This window comes from Otolemur garnettii, unplaced genomic scaffold (genome assembly GCF_000181295.1).
Source record: "Otolemur garnettii isolate 467f Iridium unplaced genomic scaffold, OtoGar3 scaffold00226, whole genome shotgun sequence".
In the NCBI taxonomy this organism is placed as follows: Eukaryota; Metazoa; Chordata; class Mammalia; order Primates; family Galagidae; genus Otolemur; species Otolemur garnettii.
The window spans coordinates 185,776-207,114 of NW_003852621.1; the positions used below are offsets into that span (position 1 = coordinate 185,776).

Sequence of the window (21,339 nt, forward strand, 5' to 3'; positions counted from 1 at the left end):
CACTCTACCCAGGGGGACAGCTTGAGGCTCTGTCTCAAAAAAAAAAAAAAAAGTAAAAGGCTACTGTAAAATAAATAAAGCTCTTTTGCAGAGTACCAGTAAAGAGCATTTTGTTTAGCTCAATTTAACACATGCTATCATGGGCTGAGCATTATGGTGGCCCTGAGGTAGGTAGGAGGAACAGAATTAAACATGTTTATTAAGTGTATGTGTGCGTGAAGGAAGAAAATCATTCTTTTTCAGGGTATTTTATGATTTGGATTATCTTTCAACTTGCTGATATGAAGAGGTGAAATTTTTATTAAAATATGTACACTCAGTATAATTATAGAATGTTAAAGCTACAACCTGCTCAAATTGACATGCAGCAGAATGGTTTTGGGGATTAAGAGAATGCCTTTGAGGAAGATTCATTCTCACCCACAGGCAGTGAGTTCACCTCTCCACTTGAAAGTAGTTTTAGCAGACAGGTAACAGCTGGTCTGATGGGACAGGGCAAGGATCATTCAGTTGTGTTGATAACACATCTAGAAATGCTTTTGGACTACTTTGAGACAACAGGTTAACATTAATTTAAAAACAGTTTGGGCTAGGCCCACACCTGTGGCTCACACCTGTTATCCTAGCACTCTGGGAGGCCGAAGCTGGTGGATTGCTTGGATTCATGAGTTCAAGACCAACTTGAGCAGTAGCCAGACCCTATCTCTACTAAAAATAGGAAAACAAGCCAGGTTTTATGGTGCCTGTCATCCCAGCTACTTGGGAGGCTGAGGCAGGATAATCATTTGAGCCCAGGAGTCTGAGGTTGCTGGGAAGGTAGGCTGATTCCATAGCACTCTTAACGTCGGTGACAGAGTGACTCTGTCTCAAATAATAATAATAATAATAATAATAAACAATTTGGACTTGCCACATTTTTAGCCTGCATTTTTATTTTTATCTTTCTAAAAACCTGTGAGATTAACTAATGATGATCAGTAGTGACTTAGAAACCTTGAGTGGTCTGTTACGATAGTTTCCATGTTTCTAAACACATTTCGAACCTCTGGTAGAAGGTGTTCCCTGACAGCCATTGTGTTGCCTGGTCTTTTCCTCCTTGCCCGCTCCTGTACAGCTCCTGTACAGCTTGCTGGGTGGTGTTCCAGCTGCTCGTGGAGCCAGTCTGCCTCTTAGAGGGGCTGGGGTCAGTGCACCTGCCCCTGAGCCGAGTCTGGTTCTGGCTGAGCAGCAGCTCCAGCCCCTCAAACTGAGGAAAGAATCTTCTGTTTCTCTACCTACATAAAAGCCATTTAGAAACTGAGGGATGCCCAAGAAGAATGTGGGCAGCATCCTAAGGACATCATTTCAGGGTGGGCACGGGCCCAAGGCAGGCATGCAGTGGCCTCGCTATCTCTAGGTGCGAGGCTGGGTGGGGGTGTGGTGAAGTGTTCTCAGCAAACCTTTGAAATGTGTCATTGTTCTGTTCCCAGGCAGTAAGGAAGAAAGGAAGGAAAAGTTACCCTGTGCATCAATTAAGTTCTTCTTAATTTTATTATCCTTTTTTCTGAGTCTTGACTCTTTTCTGCTACTCAGTGGCTCTTTTCTGACTTAGCCCTTGGGGAAGGTCTGTTATGTAGGGAGCAGCATACAGCTCTTCTCACCTATATGTGTCCCCTCAGGCTGCAATACAGTCACAGTTGGACGGCGTGCGCACCGGCCTCAGCCAGCTCCACAATGCGCTGAATGATGTCGGGGACATCCAGCAGTCACTTGCTGATGTCAGCAAGGACTGGAGGCAGAGCATCAATACCATCGAGAGCCTCAGGGATGTGAAGGACGCTGTGGTGCAGCACAGCCAGCTCGCTGCTGCTGTGGAGAATCTCAAGAACATCTTCTCAGGTAACAGGCATGCATTTGGCACGGTAGTGGGAAACCTGCCCTGACAGCTTCACAGAGCACAGCCTGGGCTCACATTGGTTCTCCTCTGTCCAGTAGAGCTCTGTGGACATAGAGAGGCAGTTTCCATGTTTGTGGACCTGTCTTAGCCTGGATGGAAAGTCTGATTTCTGCCTGCTCAGTGTCTTCTGAACATGGGTGGAAGTGATTGGCTGAAAAAGTAGCGCATGCTTTCAGAGCACTGCAGTTCTGAGTCCCCAAGGGAGTGTCACTCCCACACTGCAATGTGGAGAAGGAAGGATCTGTGATCAGGGGAGGAGCAGCCCTATGGATGAGACAGTATGACCACCTCCTGGTCACCCCCTCCTCTGGGATCTGGGGTGGTGTTCACATAGTCTCACACTCGTCTTTCACCTTCCAGAGGCTGTCTCTCCCCTTGGTTCCCTCTCTCTGTCAGGGACACCAGCATTATTTGGCAGAAGCCTTGCTTGGTCTAACTCCTTCCCTGTCTTTGTCCCAGTTTCTGGTCTCTTGGCAATTTCTCTTCATCCCTATGTTGATGTCACTAACTTCTCTCTTCCCAGCGTTTCATGTCAGTAGCAACCACAGGCCTCTGGACCCTTAGACTCACTCTATACTGGCCATAGTTGCTCCATCTATAACTCTGAAGCCAAACCCTGCTTAGCTCCTGAGGCCACATGTGATTGGGTGCAGTGGACTTCCCTTAATGCTTTCAGCTGCAGCATTGTTGAGTGCCTTGGACCACTGCTCTGTGCCTGCCTGTCTTCCAAGGGCGTGGTGTGCAGGGCCACGTGTGGGCCCATGGTCTGTGTCCCTCTGCAGTGTGTGCTCAGGAAGCTGCTCCTCTTAGTGACTCTTCACTGCCTGCAATTAGAACAGAGTCCCTGCACTCAGGTCTCCTCTATGACATTCAACTAGCATCTCTCTTACTGATTCCCTCTTATAATTTACTCTTGACATTTCCTTTCAGTGTCATAAAACTAATGCCTGATGACCAAAATGTTACGTTAGCAGAATTCATGTATTTTCCATAGCAGTTGAAAATAATTTTCTTCCCTTGGTGACCAGATGAGTCTATGTTATATACATAGTTTCTGTTTGGGGTAATTTTCACTTGGAAGAGTGGTTGTTTGGCTCCCTTCAGACTTTCCTTGTTGCTGATAATTGAGTAATGCTGTGAACACAACCCCCTCATTATTGTGATAAAATGTATTAATACATAACAAAATTTGCAGTCTTATTTATTTTTAAGTGTACAGTTCAGTGGTAATTGAACACATTCATATTGTTGTGCAACCATCACCACCATCCATCTCTGCAAGTCTTCATCTTATAGAAAGGGAAGTCTATACCCAGTAAATGTTAACCCCCTTTTCCCTCCATTCTCTTCTCTGTCTCTGTGGCCCCATGTAAGTAGAGTCACACAGCATTTGTTTTTTTGTGATTTGTTCACTTCACTGAGCATAATGTTGTTAAGGTCACTTGTGTTGAAGCATGTGTGCAGATGCTTTTTTTTCTTTTTTTTAATGTTTTGATATCTGTCTTTTTTTTTATTATTGTTGGGGATTCATTGAGGGTACAAGAAACCAAGTTATACTGATTTCATTTGTTAGGTAAAGTTCCTCTTAAAATTGTGCCTTGCCCCCAAAAGGTGTGTCACACACCGAGACCCCACCCCCCTTCCTCCTTCCCTCTCTCTGCTCTTCCTTTCCTCCACCTTCCTCTCTTCTTCTCTCTCTTTCTCTCTGCTCTCCCCTTCTCCGACACCCCACTGTGTCATTAATTGTCCTCATAACAAAATTGAATACATAGGGTTCATGCTTATCCATTCTTGTAATGCTTTACTGAGAATAATGTGTTCCACTTCCATCCAGGTGGATGGACTTTACAAAGGCTGTAAAGTCTCCATTTTTATTAATGGCTGAATAGTATTCCATGGTATACATATACTATAGCTTATTAATTCCTGGGTTGGTGGGCATTTAGGCTGTTTCCACATTTTGGCGATTGTAAATTGAGCTGCGATAAACAGTCTAGTGCAAGTGTCCTTATGAAAAAGTTTTTTTTTTTTCCTTCTGGGTAGATGCCTAGTAATGGGATTGCAGGATCAAATGGAAGTTCTATGAGGGTTCTCAATACTTCCTTCCAAAAAGGTTGTATTAGTTTGCAGTTTCACTAATAGTGTGAAAATGTTCCTTTCTCTCCACATCCACGCCAGCATCTGCAGTTTTGAGATTTTGTGATGTGGGCCATTCTCGCTGGGGTTAGATGGTATCTCAGGGTGGTTTTGATTTGCATTTCTCTAATAATTAAGGATGAGCATTTTTTCATGTTTGCTAGCCACACATCTGTCTTCTTTAGAGAAGGTTTTGTTCATCTCCCTTGCCCATTGATATATGGGATTGTTGGCTTTATTCATGTGGATTAATTTGAGTTCTCTATAGATCTTAGTTATTGAGCTTTTGTCTGATTCAAAATATGCAAATATCCTTTCCCATTGTGTAGGTTGTCTATTTGCTTTGGTTGTTGTCTCCTTATCTGTACAGAAGCTTTTCAGTTTAATTAAGTCCCATTTGTTTATTGTTATTGTTGCAATTGCCATGGCAGTTTTCTTCATAAAGACTTTGCCCAGGCTGATCTCTTCCAGTGTTTTTCCTATGCTTTTTTTGAGGATTTTTATCGTTTTATGCCTTAAATTTAAGTTTTTTATTAATCTTGAATCAATTTTTGTGAATGGAGAAAGGTGTGGGTCCAGTTTCAGTCTTTTACTGAAGATTCCTTCCTCCTTTACATATGGATATCCAGTTCTCCCAGCACCGGTTTTTCCAGTTCCATACAAAATGAAGAATCAGATCCTTTTGTAGTTCATAAATATGATGATTGGGTTTTTATGCACATGCATGAAATGTGCTTCCGACAAATGTTGTTATGACATCGGCACATTTCCCGTCTGATGTGAAAAGAAAAAACTGAAGAATCATTTTTTCCAAGTCTTGAAAGTATGACATTGGTATTTTAATAGGGATGGCATTGAATTGGTAGATTGCTTTGGGAAGTATAGACATTTTAACAACGTTGATTCTTCCCAGCCATGAGCATGGTATGTTCTTCCATTTGTTAATATCCTCTACTGTTTCCTTTCTTAGGGTTTCATAATTTTCTTTATAGAGGTCCTTCACCTCTTTTGTTTGGTATAATCCTAGGTATTTCATTTTCTTTGAAGCTGTGGTGAAGGGAGTTGTGTCCTTAATTAGCCTCTCGTCTTGGCTGTTATTGGCATACACAAAGGCTACTGACTTGTGGACATTGATTTTATATCCTAAGACCTTACTATATTTTTTGATGACTTCCAAGAGTCTGTGGTTGAGTCTTTGGGATTCTCTAAGCATAAGATCGTATCATCAGCAAAGAGGGAGAGTTTGACCTCCTCTGCTCCCATTTGGATGCCCTTTATTTCCTTGTCTTGCCTAATTGTATTGGCTAGAACTTCCAGCACTGTGTTGAATAGTAATGGCAATAGAGGACAACCTTGTCTGGTTCCAGTTCTAAGTGGAAAAGCTTTCAGTTTCACTCCATTCAATAAAACTTTAGCTGTGGGATTGTCATAGATAGCTTCGATCAGTTTAAGAAATGTGCCACCTATGCCTATACTCTTTAATGTTCTAATTAGAAAAGGATGCTGGATTTTATCAAATGCTTTTTTTGCATCTATTGAGAGGATCATATTGTCTTTACTTTTGATTCTGTTAATACGGTGAATAACATTTATGGATTTGTGTATGTTAAACCAGCCTTGCATCCCTGGGATGAAACCTACTTGATCATGATGTATGACTTTTTTGATGATCAGTTGTGATTTATTGGCTAGGATTCTGTCGAGAATTTTTGCATCTATATTCATTAGTGAAATAGATGTGAAGTTCTCCATTTTAGTTGGGTCTTTTCCTGGTTTTGGTATAATGGTGATGTTTGCTTCATAGAACATATTGGGAAAGATTCTTTCCTTCTCAATTTTTTGTAATAATTTCTGTAGTATGGGAATAAGCTCTTCTTTGAAGGTTTGATAGAATTCTGGTGTGAAGCCATCCAGACCAGGGCACTTTTTTGTTGAGAACTTTTTTATTGTTTCTTTGATCTCAGTGCTTGAAATTGGTCCGTTTAGGAGATCTGTTTCTTCCTGGCTAAGTCTAGGGAGAAGGTGTGATTCCAAATATTGATCCATTTCCTTCACATTGTCAAATTTCTGGGCTTAGAGTTTCTGGTAGTACTCAGAGATAATTTCTTGTATCTCTGTGGCATCAGTTGTTATTTCCCCTTTATCAATTCTCATTGAGGTTACCCTAGATTTTACTTTTCTGTTTCTAGTTAGTCTGACCAAAAGTTTATCTATTTATTTTTTCAAAAAACTAGTTTCAATAAAACTATTTATTTTTTTCAAAAAATTAATTGTTCCGTTAATTTTCAGGATAATTCTTTTGTTCTCAATTTCATTAATCTCTGATTTAATTTTGGATATTTCTTTTCTTCTGCTGGGTTTAGGCTTAAATTGTTCTTCTTTTTCCAGTTCCATAAGATGGCTTGTGAGATTGTTGATGTGCTCTCTTTCTGTTTTTTGGATGTAGGCATCTAAAGCAATAAATTTTCCTCTCAGGACTGCTTTGCTGTATCCCACAGGTTTAGGTAGCTTGTCTCTTCATTGTTGTTATGTTCAAGAAGTTAATGACGTCCTTTTTTATTTATTCCTGCACCCAGCTGTCATTTTGCATAAGGTTAATTTCCATGCCTTTGTGTGGGGTTGAACGTTTTTGTTGGAGTTGAGTTCCAGTGCCTTGTGGTCTGAGAAGATACAAGGTAAAATTTCAGTTCTTTTAATTCTTTTGAGGTTTGTTTTGTGTCCTAGGATATGATCAATTTTGGAGAATGTTCCATGGGGCGATAAAAAGAATGTATATTCTTTATCTTTAGGATGGAGTGTTTTATATATGTTGAAGCACAGTTGTTCTAGGGTGTCTCATTTAAATCCCTTATATCTTTGTTTAATTTCTATTTAGAGGATCTGTCCAGCTCTGTGAGAGGGGTGTTAAAGTCTCCTATTATTGTGTTATAGGATATCATATTGCTCAGACTAAGTAAAGTCTGTTTCAAGAATCTGGGAGCATTTAAGTTGGGTGCATACATGTTTAGAATTGAAATGTCTTCTTGTTGTATTTTCCCCTTAACCAATATGAAGTGACTGTCTTTGTCTTTTTTGACTTTAGTTGCTTTAAATCCACCTGTATCTGAAAAGAAGATTGCAACTCCTTGTTTTCTTCTAGATTCTGTTTGCCTGAAAAATTGTCTTCCAACTCTTAACTCCGAGCTTTAATTTATCTTTTGAGGCTAGGTATATTTCCTGCAGACAGCAAATGGATGGCTTGTTTTTTAATCCACTTGGCCAATTTATGCCTCTTCAGTGGGGAATTCAAGCCATTAACATTTATTGAGATAATTGATAAGTGTGGTAGCATTATTCATCTTATTTTATGAAAATCCATTGCTTAGTTTTGTCTTTTGCATCATTGTGGAAACTAGGTTCTGTCCTTACTTTCTGGATGCTTACTTTGCTGGTGGTCCATTGTGAGGGTGTGTGGAACAGGTTGAAGTATTTCCTATACAGCTGGTCTTGTGGCAGATTTCCTCAATGTTCGCATATCAGTAAAAGATTTGATTTCTCCATCAATTTTAAAGCGTAGCTTAGCAGGATATAGAATCCTGGGCTGGGAGTTATTCTGTTTAAGTATATTAAAGGTAGATGCCCATTGTCTTCTGGCTTGAAAAGTTTCATTAGAGAAGTCCGCAGTCACCCTGATTGATTTGCCCCTGTAGGTCAATTGGCGCTCACTCCTGACAGCTTGCAAAATCTTTTCTTTTGTCTTGACTTTGGACAGGTTCATCAGAATGTGTTTTGGAGAAGCTCTATTGGAGTGGAGGCAACCTGCGGTCTGATATCTCTCTGAAAGGAGTGTGTCAGAATCTTTGGTGATATTTGCGAAATTTTCATTTATAATATTCTCCAGTATGGCTTCCATTCCTCTGGGGCATTCTTCTTCCCCTTCTGGAATACCTATAACTCGTATGTTGGAACCTTCCTAATGCTGGAACCCTTTAATACAGTTCCTGTGGTTCATGACCCATAGGTTGAGAACCGCTGATCTGAGTTATCTCAAGAGCTTTGTCCTGTACCTCTGAGATTCTTTCTTCTGCATGGTCTAATCTGTTGTTGATACTTTCTATTGCATCTTTAAGTTCCCTAATTGACTGCTTCAGTTCCTTCAGCTCTGCTATATCCTTTTTATATTCTTCATATTGTTCTTACTCGATTCTGTTTTTGGATTTCCTTTTGGTTATTTTCCACTTTGTCAGCAGTTTCCTTCATTGTTTCATCATCTGTATTTTATATTCCCCTTCTGTCATTTCTAACATTTCTTTATAGTTGGAATCCTCTGCAATAGTTACCTCATGGTCTCTTGGAGTGGGTTGCTCTGGACTGGTTTCTCATGTTGCCACGATTTTTCTGCTGATTCTTCCTTATGAGTGTATTCTTTTATCTGTTTCCTTGCCCTAATTTTCCTTTTACTTCCTCTTGCTCTTTTTTTTTTTTTTTTGCAGTTTTAGGCCGGAGCTGGGTTTGAACCCACCACCTCCAGCATACGGGGCCAGTGCCCTACTCCTTTGAGCCACAGGCACCACCCACTTCCTCTTGCTCTTTAAGTTACCATGCCTCTGGCCTAAGGTTTTGATGAGTCCTTTTGGTACAGGACCAGAAGGATAAGAAGACTGAAGAGCAAGAAGGGAAAAAAAGATTTAAAAAAAAGAGAAAGGAGGGGAGTGAGTAAAAGAGAATATTGACAAAAAGAAGAGAGGTACAGAAAGAGGGAGACAGGAATAATAAAGTTGCCCAATAGGGTACTTTGACCCAACCTTTAAAACCCCCAACCTCTGGAGCTGCTGGGTTAGGAGGATTCCTTGAGGTCAGCAGCTCTTTGGCAGCCTGCTCCGACACAGTACCCCACCTCCACCAAGTAGAGAGGAAAACAAAAATACCATAAATCAAACCAAAGCAGCCAAACAAAAGATCTTACGGGATAAAATTGGGGGAAAAAAACAATAATAGGGGCAGAAACATTAGCAAAAATGAAGTTCTAATTGTTAAAGAAGGCAACAATGAAAAATTATATTTAAACCAAAAAAAATGAAGAAAGAAAAAAAATCTAAAGGGAAAATGTTGAAATAAAAACAAACAAAAAATACCAAAGCAGCACATATATCTTGCCGAATATTGTGTGGGCAACAGGTGATCTTCTGGGGTATGAGATATTAACATCTCACAATGCTGATACAACTGTATGAGATGGCAACTGGAGGCCTCTGCTGGTTTCTCAAACCCTGCAGAGTTGAGAGCCTAAGTCTCTCCTCAGCCTGCTACAAGACACTTTAAACCATTAACCTTGGCTAAGCAGAAGCTTTCCCAGGAAAGCACTTGTCACTGAGATCGCTCCTGAAGTGGCTGCCTGCTTATCCAGTGCGCCAAAACCGGTCTCACTCTATGCCCCTAAGGACCAAGGCTGCAAGGCAGCTCTGTTACTGCCAAACACTGAAATCTCAGCTGCTCCCCAGCGTCTCAGTCCCTGTCTTTGGGCTACTCAGTCACTCGATTATTCACCCAAGGTCTCCTGGCCCTATCCTTGTTCTGTGACCCTGAGGGTAGAGCCTACAGGGGCATTTCTGGTGGCCCACAATGGCTGCACTGGCAGCCCACAACCGAACAATATTAGCTCTGTTCAGACTCAGCGGCTCAGTCTGGAGCCCTAGACAACGCTTAAAGTTGCGTGCACTATTGCCCAAATTCTCCCAAAGTAGTTCAACCAAGTGCCCGAGTCCAAAAAAAAAACAAAACAGCCCACAGGTAAGGCCTTCCCTGCTTGCAGTCTCACTGCTGGTTTAGTTAGAGCTGCGGGCAGCCTTCGACCAAACAAATACATGTAACTGCTTGCCAGTTCTCCACTGCTTTTGCCCTCCTCCTGGGGTCCAGAAGTCTCTCGCTATCTTCCTATGTTTACAACGGGATGTTTCTGGTCAGATCCCACCAGCCAGAGATGCCTGGAGTTTTCTCTCCCCAATCTCAGGGCACAAAAAAGCTGTTACTCAGTTGCCATCTTGCTCCTTGGATTTTTTTGTTGTTGTTGTTCTTGCTTTTTTTTTTTTTTTTTTTTTTTGAGGCAACCTTTCTGTTGCCAGGGCTAGAGCACAGTGCCTGGATTTTTGTTTTTGTTTTTGTTGTTGTTGTTGTTGAGACAGAGTCTCACTATGTTGCCCTGGGTAGAGTACAGAGTATCACAGCTCACAGCAACCTGAAACTCTTGGGCTTAAGCGATTCTCTTGCCTCAGCCTCTCAAGTAGCTGGGACTACAGGCGCCCACCATAATACCCAGCTATTTTTTGTTGCAGTTGTCATTATTGTTCTTAGCTGGCCCAGGTCAGGTTTGAACCCGCCACCCTCGGTGTATGTGGCTGGTACCATAACCACTGTGCTATGGGTGCCAAGCCAGTGCCTGATTGTTTTGTAGAGACAAGGTTTTGCTATGTTGCCCACCTGGTCTTTGGTCTCAAACACCTGACCCCAAGCATTCCTCCCAACTTGACCTACCATAGTGCTGAGATTACTCAGTAAGCCACTGAGTCCTTAAGTGTACAGCACCCTTCCTTTTTCAGGCTTAATAATATTCCATCGCGTAAATATGTCACATTTTGCTTATCCATTTATCTGTTGGTGGACACTTGAGGTGCTCCCATGTTTAGCTATTGTGAATGATGCTGCAGTTCACATGAGTGTACAAATAGCTTGCTTTGAGTTCTTTTGGAGTATATGTACCTGAAATGGAGTTGTTAGATCAAATGGTGTGTTTAGGTTTTTGGGCAACTGCCAAATTGTTTTCCACGGTGTCTACACCATTTTGCATTTCTCACAATAGTGTGCAGGGTTCTCAGTTTTTCCGTATCTTCATCCGTGCTTCTTTTTTTATTTGTTTTGGTAATAGCCATCCTAATACACAAGTGTGAGGTGGCATATTGTGTTGTGGTTTGGTCTGTATGTCTCTGATGACTGATGATTTTGAGTGTCACTTCATGTAGTTATTGACTATCTTTTTTGGATGAGGGTGTTTCTCTTAATTGTTCAGGATGTTCTCTATTCTGGATATTAATCTTTTATCAGATGTATGATTTGCAATTATTTTACCCCTTCTGTGAGTTGCTCTTTTACTCTATTGATAATGTCTTTTGGTGCACAAAAGGTTTTAATTTTCATGAAGTCCATTATATCTATCTTTACTTTTGTTGCCTTTGCCTTTGATGTCCTATCCAAGAAATTGCCAAATTCATTATCATGAAGCTTTTGCCCTTATGTTTTCTCCTAATCTATTTTATTTATTTATTTATTTATTTATTTATTTATTGAGACAGAGTCTCACTGTGTCACCCTCAGTAGAGAGCTATGGCATCACAATTCACAGCAACCTCACTCTTGGGCTTAAGCAATTCTCTCACCTCAGCCTCCCAAGTAGCTGGATTATAGGCGCCCTCCACTGCACCCAGCTATTTTTTGTTGTTGTTGCAGTTGGCACTGTTGTTCAGCAGGCCTAGGCTGGGTTTGAACCCACCTGCCTCTATGTATGTGGCTGGCACCCTAATCACTGTGGTATGTGCGCTGAGCCTCCTAATCTTTTTTAGTTTTAACTCTTACATTTAGGTTTTTCATCAGTTTTTTTTTTTTGAGACCAAGTCTCACTTTGTCACTCTGGGTAGAGTGCTGTGATGTCTTGGTGCCTCACAGCAGCCTCAAACCCCTTGGTTCAAGTGATCCTTCTGCCTCAGCCTTCCAAGAAGCTGGAACTGTAGGTGCTTACCTTGTCATCTGGCTAGTTTTTGTATTTTTAGTAGAGATGAGGTCTCACTCTTGCTCACGCTGGTCTCAAACTGGTGAGCTCAAGTGATCCACCTGCCTCTCAGCCTCCCAGAGTGCTGGGATTACAGGCATGAGCCACTGTGCCCATCCTTGATAAATTTAGAGTTAATTTTTATATAGTGTTTAGGTAAGGGTCCAACTTCACTCTTGCATGTGGATATCCAGTGTTCCCAGCTCCATTTGTTGAATAGACTTCCTTTCCCACTGAATGATCTCAAGCACCCTTATCAAAAATAAGTCAGATATATGAGGTTTATTTGGGAGTCTCCATTCTGTTCCTTGGATCTGTATGTCTTTATGCCTGTACCACACTATTTGGATTACTATAGCTTTGTTAAGTCAGGAAGTGTGAATCTCCAATTTTGTTCCTTTTCTTTCTTAAACAATTATTTGAGTATTTGAAGTCCTTTTGGATTCTATATGAATTTTAGGATGGATTTTGCTATTTCTGCAAAGAAGGATTTCGGGATTTTGATTGTGACTGCATGGAATCTATAGATAGCTTTGGGTAGTATTGACATTTTAACTGTATCAAGTCTTCTAATCTGCATACATGAAATGTCTTTTCATTCTTTAATTTCTTTTAGCAATGTTGTGTAGTTTTTGTTGTATAAGTCTTTTACTTCTGTACTTTACTAATACTGATTTATTAGTATTTTTTTTTTTTGAGACAGAGCCTCAAGCTGTCCCCCTGAGTAGAGTGCCATGACATCACAGCTCACAGCAACCTCTAACTCCTGGGCTCAAGCGAGTCTCCTGCCTCAGCCTCCCAAGTAGCTGGGACCACAGGCGCCCGCCACAACGCCCGGCTATTTTTTTTTTTTTGTTACAGCCGTCTTTGTTGTTTTTGGCAGGTCTGGGCTGGATTCGAACCTACCACCTTAGGTGTATGTGGCTGATGCCTTAGCCACTTGCGCCACAGGCGCCGAGTCTATTCTTTTTGATACTATAAAGTGGAACAGTTTTTCTTAAAATATTCTTGTCAGTATACAATTAAGTTCATGAACTTGCCACCGTGCACGTGCACTGGCAGCACTGTACAGACAGCCCAGTGAGGTTTCATAACCTTGGTATGTCAGTATCTCACAGTTGTTTTCATGTCAATGAGTGGAGTACTGGTGGCAGTGTCTTGCTGAGTGGTGTTCGTTATTGTTGAGTGTTTTTGTGTGCTATCGGGAGAATGTCAGAGAGTGAATTAGAGCAATGAACAAATATTCATAATTTTCTTATTAAACTTAGCAAGAATGGAAGTGAAATCAGGGACTTGTTAGTCCAAGTTTATGGGGATAATACCATGAAGAAAACAGCAGTGTACAAATGGATTAAACATTTTTCTGAAGTGAGAGAACTGTCACTGATGAAGAGAGGTCAGGGTGGCCAATAATGAGTAGAACTGACAAAAATATTACAAAAATTTGTCAAACTGTGCATCAAAATCATTGGCTGACTGTGAAGGGCATAGCAGATCTAATAAACCTTGATAGAGAAACAGGAATCTTAATGGAAAATCTTGGCCAACAACTCATGGCTTTTGCATCATGACACTGCACCAGCTCACACGGCACTGTCTGTGAGGGCGTTTTTACCCTATAAACAAATAACTGTATTGGGACACCCTCCCTGCTCACCTGATCTGGCCCACAATGACTTTTTTCTTTACCTGAAAATAAAGAATATTGAAAGGAAGACATTTTGATGACATTCAGGACATCAAGGATACTGTGACAACACAAAAAGTATGACAGCATCAAGGGTATTACAACAACAACTCTGGTGGCCATTCCAGAAAAAGAATTCCATAATCGCTCTGAAGGGTGAACTCGGTACCAGTGTCAGTGCATAGCTTCTCAAGGGGAGTACTTTGAAGGTGACTATAGAGATATTCAGCAATGAAGTATGTAGCACTTTTTCTAGGATGAGTTCGCAAACTTAACTGCCAGACCTTGTGTAGAAATGCAACTGATTTTTTTGTGTTAATTTTTGTATCCTGCTACTTTACTGAATTTGTTTATTCTGACAGTTTTTGTGGGGGTGGGTATTTCTGTTATACTTGTGAGGTTTTATTTCTTTCATTCCAATTTAGATGCCTTTTATTTCTTTTTCTTGCCTATATTGCTTCAGTAGTATGTTGAATAGTACTGCCTTGTACATGATTTTAGAGTAACCTTTTGGTTTTTACCATTGACTATGATATTTGCTATGGGTTTTTCATATATGGCTTTTGTTACTTTGAGGTAGTCTTTCTATTCTGAGTTTGTTGAGTGTTTTTTATCTATCATGAGAGGGTGTTGAATTTTGTTAAGTTCTTTTTCTGTACCACTTAAAATCATTGTATGATTTTTGTCCTTCATTTGGTTAATATGCTGTAGTACATTAATTGATATTCATTTGTTGAACCATCCTTGTATTCCAGGAATAAATCCCAGTTAGTCATGATATGTAAAACTTTTAATTTTGGTGAATTAAAAGTTGCTAGTCAGTTTTCTGGTGAATTCAGTTTGCTAGTATTTTGTTGAAGATTTTCACATCAGTGTTCTTTAGGGCTGTTGGTCTGTAGCTTTCTTTCCTTGTAGTGTCTTTGTAGCAAGATAACCTGGCCTCATAGCGTGAGTTAGGATATGTTCCTTCCAGTTCATTTTTGGGAAAGTTTGAGAAGGATTAGTGTTCTTTTCTAAGTATTGGTGACTTCACCAGTGAGGCCGTTAGGCCAGAGTTTTTCCTCTGGGGAGATTCTCAATTACTGGTTCAGTCTCCATCAATGGATCTGTTCAGATTTCCCATTGTTTGTGATTCAGTTCTTGGTAGTTTTTGTGTGTCTAGGAATTTGTTCCATTTTCCATATTCTTTTGTGTTTTAGGGGTTTTTTTATAGTGAAACATTTTAACTACCTTCTTGTTTCTTTTGTATGTGTTCTATAGCTCTTTTCTTCATGATTACCATGGAGATTGCATTTAATATCTACCATTATATCAGCTCATTTTTAATTTATATCAGTGTAATTTCATAACACAAAATCTGTCCCTGTGTGGCTCTGTTCTTGTCCTCCTTTTGTTTTTCGATTTCTCAGAATTACGTCTTTATACACTATGTTCAAAAACAGAGTAATGATCTTTATAATGCATTAGTTTCTTTAATTATGCATAAGACAAAATATGGAGTTATAATCCAAGGTTACAGTACTACTAGCTTTTAGACTATTTTTTAAAAATGTGTTAGTGTCTTAAATCATGTAGAAAATAAAAAGATGAGTTAAAAACTGAAGTACGGCAATACCAAACTTATCTCCTTTCCCTGGGTCATGCTGATTTTTGCGTCTGGGTTGTAGACTGTCTGTGCTGGAGTCAGACTGAAGTGTAAATGCAGTGTCATCTTGGGTCTCGTCTGAGTCCTGCCTTTGCTTGTGTATGCTCACTTTATAATTTACCTGGTATTTCTGTCACATTTGAATGCCTTCATTCTTACAGATCTGGCTATCAAAGAGGAAAAAGAAGACAGCAAAGGTGGTGGGAAGTCACTGCAGGCTGTGAGCAGCCCAGTGCGGGCAGGGAGGACTTGTGGCAGTGTGGGGAGGTGCAGTGTCATCTATCTACCTGTGTCTGCCAGTGACCAGCGAACAGATCCCAGGTTCACACAGGACAGGGTGCTGCCTAGCCATCACAACTCTTGGTGGCTGTGCAGGCTGCTCCAGGAGCAGGTGAGGGATGGGTTGCTGCTATTGTGCTGGGAGCCCAAAATGGGCCAAAATTAACCATAGTTTATCAGTCGTGCCTTCTCTGAAAGTTACTATCCTTCGACAGATTCCAGAGCTCCAAAATGGTCATGTGAGGTAGATTCTGCCCATGTCGTTGCCAGCTCCCTGGTTCTTCCCACCCTACCATCTGCTCGGAATCCTGCACGTGACCTTTTACGTTTTGGGGTTTTTTTTTTTCATGTATCCCTTTTGTACCTTTCTCCTAGTGCCTGAGATTGTAAGGGAGACCCAGGACCTGATTGAGCAAGGGGCGCTTCTGCAAGCCCACCGCAAGCTGATGGACTTGGAGTGCTCCCGGGATGGGCTGATGTATGAACAATACCGCATGGACAGTGGGAACACACGCGACATGGCCCTTATCCACAGCTACTTTGGCAGTACGCAGGGGCTCTCCGATGAGCTGGCCAAGCAGCTGTGGATGGTGCTGCAGAGGTCGCTGGTCACTGTACGCCGTGACCCCACCTTACTGGTCTCAGTTGTCAGGATCATTGAAAGAGAAGAAAAAATTGACAGGCGTATCCTTGACAGAAAAAAGCAAACTGGTTTTGTTCCTCCTGGAAGGCCCAAAAATTGGAAAGAGAAAATGTTTGCCATCTTGGAGAGAACTGTGACTACCAGAATTGAAGGCACACAGGCAGATACCAGGGAATCGGATAAGATGTGGCTTGTCCGCCACCTGGAGATCGTCAGGAAGTACGTGCTGGATGACCTCATTGTTGCCAAAAACCTGATGGTTCAGTGTTTTCCTCCCCATTATGAGATCTTTAAAAACCTCCTGAATATGTACCACCGAGCCTTGAGCACACGGATGCAGGAGCTCGCGGCAGAGGACCTAGAAGCCAACGAGATAGTGAGCCTGCTGACCTGGGTCCTAAACACCCACAGGAGGTATGGCCCTGCATCCTGGGACTGAACAGTCAGGCCAGTGCTGGTCTCTGGGCAGGTATCTATGCCCACGGGCACTGCCTTCTGGCTTATGAAGGTCTTTGTTGTCCACCTACTGGGGGCTTATCCTTGAGGTCAGGGCCCAGCTTGTGGCGTGGTGGTGTGAGTGGTGGAATGAGTGCTGTTGTGGTTGTGTAAGTGGTGGTAAGGTGGTATGAGTGTTGTCGTGGCAAGGTGTCTGGTGGTGTAGGTGCTGTCATGGTGGAGTGAGTGCTGTTGTGGTGTGAGTGGTAGTGTGAATGCTTTTGTGGGAGTGGTGGTGTGGTGATATGAGTGCTCTTGTAGAGGTGTGAGTGGTTTGAGTGCTGTTGTAGTGTGAGTGCTGTCCCGGGAGTGTAAGTGATGGTACGAGTGCTGTTGTGGTGTGAGTGCTGTCATGGGAGTGTGAGTGGTGGTGTGAGTAGTCATGTGAGTGCTATCGTGGGAGTGTGAGTTGTGCTGTGAGTGCTGTTGTGGTGTGGGAGCTATTGTGGGAGTGTGAGTAGTGCTGTGAGTGCATCATGGTGCTGTGAGTGCTGTCATGTGAGTGCTGTTGTGGTGTGAGTGGTTGTGTGAAAGCTGTCGTGGGAGTGTAAGTGGTGCTGTGAATGCATTGTGGTGTGAGTGCTGTCATGTGAGTGCTGTTGTGTGTCGTGATATGAGTACTGTTGTGGTGGTGGCATCTCTGATGCTCTTGTTGGTGTCAGAGTGAGCAGGCCAGTGCTAGGCTGGTTTTCTGCTCTCACTGTGGGTTGGGTTACTCCCTCATGGGCAAATGAGGTTGTTGCCCACTTTGCAGGTGAGGGTGGGTGGAGTCCCAGAAGTGCCATGACCTGTACAGAGTCCTCAGCTGGGGAGGAGACCCCCAGCAGTAATCTGCCCAGCCTCTGGCAGCACCAAGTTTGTTTTTTTCTCCGCAGTGAGCTGCAACAGTTAATCTTATAAAAATAAAATTATAGCATAGAGAATCCTAGAAAAATCCATTATCCTTTCTGCATTTTAGCATGAGATTTTGTCACTTAATGTTTTAAGGGAACATGAGCCACTTCCTGCATGAATTTATGTATGGTAGCAATTAAAAAATGAGGCAGTGGTGGAGGTATTCTGAAATTTTTTAAAATATGGCAGCTGAAATGATAATTTAATTTTGCGTGGTTTTATGAATAGAAAACAATATTAAGTAATTTATTGGAATTTCTTTTTTTCCCCCTCTTGTCACTGCTACAGAGAAATTAAGTAAACTTCATTTTTTAGCAGTGAGATTTGTTTACTGGTAGCTACTGATAGTAGAGAATTTGTACACTTCAATACAAAAGATATGAAGAGAAAGAAAATGTCACCCAAAGGGGATGTGGCTAGTGTTTTTGTAGCTTTACTATATGCTTGGCCCTGGACATCGTGCCCCCAGGCCCTCATGACCCTCAGGCAGTTGTGAGGCAGGAATTATGACCATCCATTATGACCATCCCATCAGGAATGGCCATGTACTCATGGATAGCGAGTGGGGGCAGGGTTCAGGTCCAGGTCCTGGGCTGTGCCTGGCTCAAGCCCCTGGATGGGCTGTGCATTCTCTCAGCACACACAATGTCCAGTTGACCTTGAGTATCTTCATGTTAGCTGTGACCACTCTGTCATAGAGGGCCTTCCCAGGCAGGTGAGCTGCCTTGTCACTTGAACAGACACACTGAATTGGATTCTTAGGGCAAAAGAATCTAGGTAGTCTTCACACACTGGAAGAATTTCAGGGAACACTTCTTCATTCAGGAAGGCCTTGGGTTTCTTAGGATAGTGGACTAGCTATTAGTGATACCATTCAGGGTATTTCTAAGTACATCTTTAGGGAAAGTGGCATAAGATAAGAATTTTCTGAGTAATCACACCTTAGCTTTTTAAGAACCCACCCATATACACAGTACTGTTTCTCATGGAAGCTTTTTTCTAAAATGTGGTGCATGCTTCCTGTCTTCTACACCATACACAGAGTATGATTTTTGTTCTTGCTGATGTGTTTTTCATCAGGTATGTCATGGACTCTGTGTCCTGGTTACTATCTTCCACACAAATTTATGACCATAAAGGCCAGACGATGGTTCATGCCTGTAATTCTAGCACTCTGGGAGGATAAGGCAAGTGGATCACCTGAGCTCAGGAGTTCCAGACCACCCTGAGCAGGAGTGAGACCCTGTCTCTAAAAAATACCCTGGCATTGTGGCAGGCACCTATAGTTCCAGCTATTTGGGAGGCTGAGGCAAGAGGATAGCTTTAGCCCAAGAGTTTGAAGTTGCTGTGTGCTCTGACGCCACTGCACTCTGCAGTGCAGTGCAGAGCAACAAAGTGAGAGTCTTTCTCAAAAAAACAAAAAGAGAGAGAGATTAGTGACCATGACTGCAATGATTTGTTCCCAAACTATAGCAATTGTCCTTTGGAATTCAGAGAAAATTGACTTTGGGACCTCCTTAGATACCAAAACCATCTGAAGCCCAGGTCCCTTGTCCTCGTGGCACAGTATAGGCATATCCTGCACACATCTGCCCATATGCTCTGAACTGTCCCTAGATTACTTGCAGTGCCTGTTACAGTGCAAGTGCATTATAAGTTGTCACACTGTATTGTTTAATTTGTATTATATTTTACTATATTACTGTCTTTCATTGATTTTCCCTAAATATTTTTGATCTCTGCTTGGTTGATCCAAGGGTATAAAACCATGGACAAGGAACCTGTGGTGGTCTAGCTGCATTACTCATTGTAAATGTGTTTGCCTAGCACTTCCTGACTGCCAAGCCCCAGTCTCTGGGGTTCTTTCCTGACTTTAAGCCCCCACACCCTATGAAGCTAGCACGAAACTGAGGCCAGGCTGAGGTGGCCACATGACCACATGAGATTCCACTGCCTCCACAGTATGGGAAGTCTACAGCAGAGAGGCCTTCAGGATGACAGCATCTGCATGTCAGAAGTAGCAGTGGTGGGACTGACTGGGGTGTGTTCCTGTGTCCCTGGTCTGTTTTTCTCATTGCTGGTCTCACTGCAGTGCAGAGATGATGGGGAATGTGGAATTGGCCCCAGAAGTGGACGTCAGCACTCTTGAGCCTTTGCTCTCTCCACATGTAGTCTCTGAGCTGCTCGACACATACATGTCCACACTCACTGTGAGTAGAACCCAACCTGAGGACCCCTGAACTACTGCTGGGCACCTGCAATTTGGGCTTTGGCCATTGGGCAGCAGGAGGCAGGGTGGGAAGCTTCTGTTTGCCAGTGAGAGGAGGGAGCTGACCTCAGGCCCAGGCCATGTGTGGGATCTGCTGGGATCTTGGCCCTGAGTCCAGGCTGAGGGTGACTGTTGGGACTGAAGGGCAGGTCTGGCTGCCTCTGGTGACCATAGGTGGCCTCAGTGCAAGCAGTCAGGTCTGCCTTCTCAAGGCCAGACAGCAAAGACAGGGCTATTACTGCAGTGTCAAGTGTCCCTAGGAAGAGGAGCTGTCTTCCTGTGGGGTCTGCGCCTGGCCAGACCTTGTCCACCCTAGTCTCTGTGCTTCTAGCCAAGAGATGTTCTGGTCCATTCTCCATTTTTATCCTAAAAGAGGCTTTTGATTAAAGTCCATGGAGACTACTGGGCACTGCCCACCACAGAATCAGGGCTCTGTGCCACACTGAGTCTGGTTGACCGGCATGGCTCAGCAGCAGGGCTCAGTGCAGCTCAGCAGCCAGGCTCATAATACCTGTTCTTTTCCTCTTTTATGCATAACGCTGAATCTCCTTTAGTCCAACATCATTGCCTGGCTGCGGAAAGCACTAGAAACAGATAAGAAAGACTGGGTCAAAGAGACGGAGCCTGAGGCTGACCAGGATGGGTACTACCAGACCACCCTGCCCGCCATTGTCTTCCAGGTACTGCTGCGGGGTTCCTTGGGCCATTTCCTGGGAGGTTGTAGGGTCTGCTGGCTTCAGACCAAGGGACACAAGATGCCCTTGGTCTTTATCTGGGAAGCCCGGAGACACTGAGAGCCCTGCCTGAACCACCTAAGTCTTCCTCTTCTCTCCCCCTCTCTTGCTCCCTCATGCTTGTCAAGTCATTTTGCCCAAGGTCACTTAAGTCTTCCTAGTCCTTTGGGGTTTGGTCTAGAGCCTAACCATGCTATTTACATGTGGCTTTCAGATTTGAGTTGGCTTGTTTTTTTTCTATTGTAAGTGGCTGAGATTTTGGCATCAGAAATGTCACATAATTGAGTGTGGTCTGGTGGACTGGGAAAGGTCCTATACATCTTTCCTGTACTCTTCATAGCCCCAGGTATCAGCTCCAGGGTGTTCTCATGACTGAACTAACTCTGGGTGCCCAGCAATCTGTTTCCCACTGTCCTGTCTTGGCATATCATGTTTTCTTCCTTTGAGTGATGTCACTGAGGGCAGGAGCTGAGCAGTGTTAGGAGATCTGCTGGGCCCTGTCTACTGAGGAGTTGTTCAGACTCCAGCCAGGCTGGTGATGATGCCTCTGGATGAGGCTGTTGGTCAGCAGTGGCTTGACCCCCGCCCTGCCCCACCCTCCTCATCCACCCATGTCCAGCTCACCAAGCTTGGCCCCTTCTCCCAGCTCAAGACTCTTAGGAAACTTTTACAGCACAAAGTCAGTAGAAGTGAGTAAAGGTGAAATGCCCACTGGGAGCCCCCTCCTTGTCAGCTGGTGAGGGTAGACAGGTACCCCAATAGAGACCACTCTGTAGGAAAGAAATGATTCACTTGGTCTTTTACTTGGTGAGAAAGTAGTAGG

The 21,339-nt window shown here is 42.8% G+C and overlaps 1 protein-coding gene and 1 non-coding gene across 3 annotated transcripts in view; both read left to right on the top strand.

Moving 5' to 3' along the window:
- EXOC3 (exocyst complex component 3) overlaps nucleotides 1-21,339 on the top strand; it is a 35,742-nt gene that overhangs the window by 4,933 nt on the left and 9,470 nt on the right. For both annotated transcript variants that reach the window (XM_023508172.1, XM_003802006.3), the window contains 4 exons: nucleotides 1,659-1,878; nucleotides 15,857-16,538; nucleotides 19,606-19,723; nucleotides 20,337-20,462. In XM_023508172.1, coding sequence (XP_023363940.1) covers nucleotides 1,659-1,878; nucleotides 15,857-16,538; nucleotides 19,606-19,723; nucleotides 20,337-20,462 — 1,146 coding nt within the window. The remainder of the gene's footprint in view (nucleotides 1-1,658; nucleotides 1,879-15,856; nucleotides 16,539-19,605; nucleotides 19,724-20,336; nucleotides 20,463-21,339) is intronic.
- On the top strand, nucleotides 4,749-4,852 carry LOC111722266. Its single transcript, XR_002771114.1, has one exon. It is a non-coding gene; the product is annotated as a small nucleolar RNA U13 (small nucleolar RNA).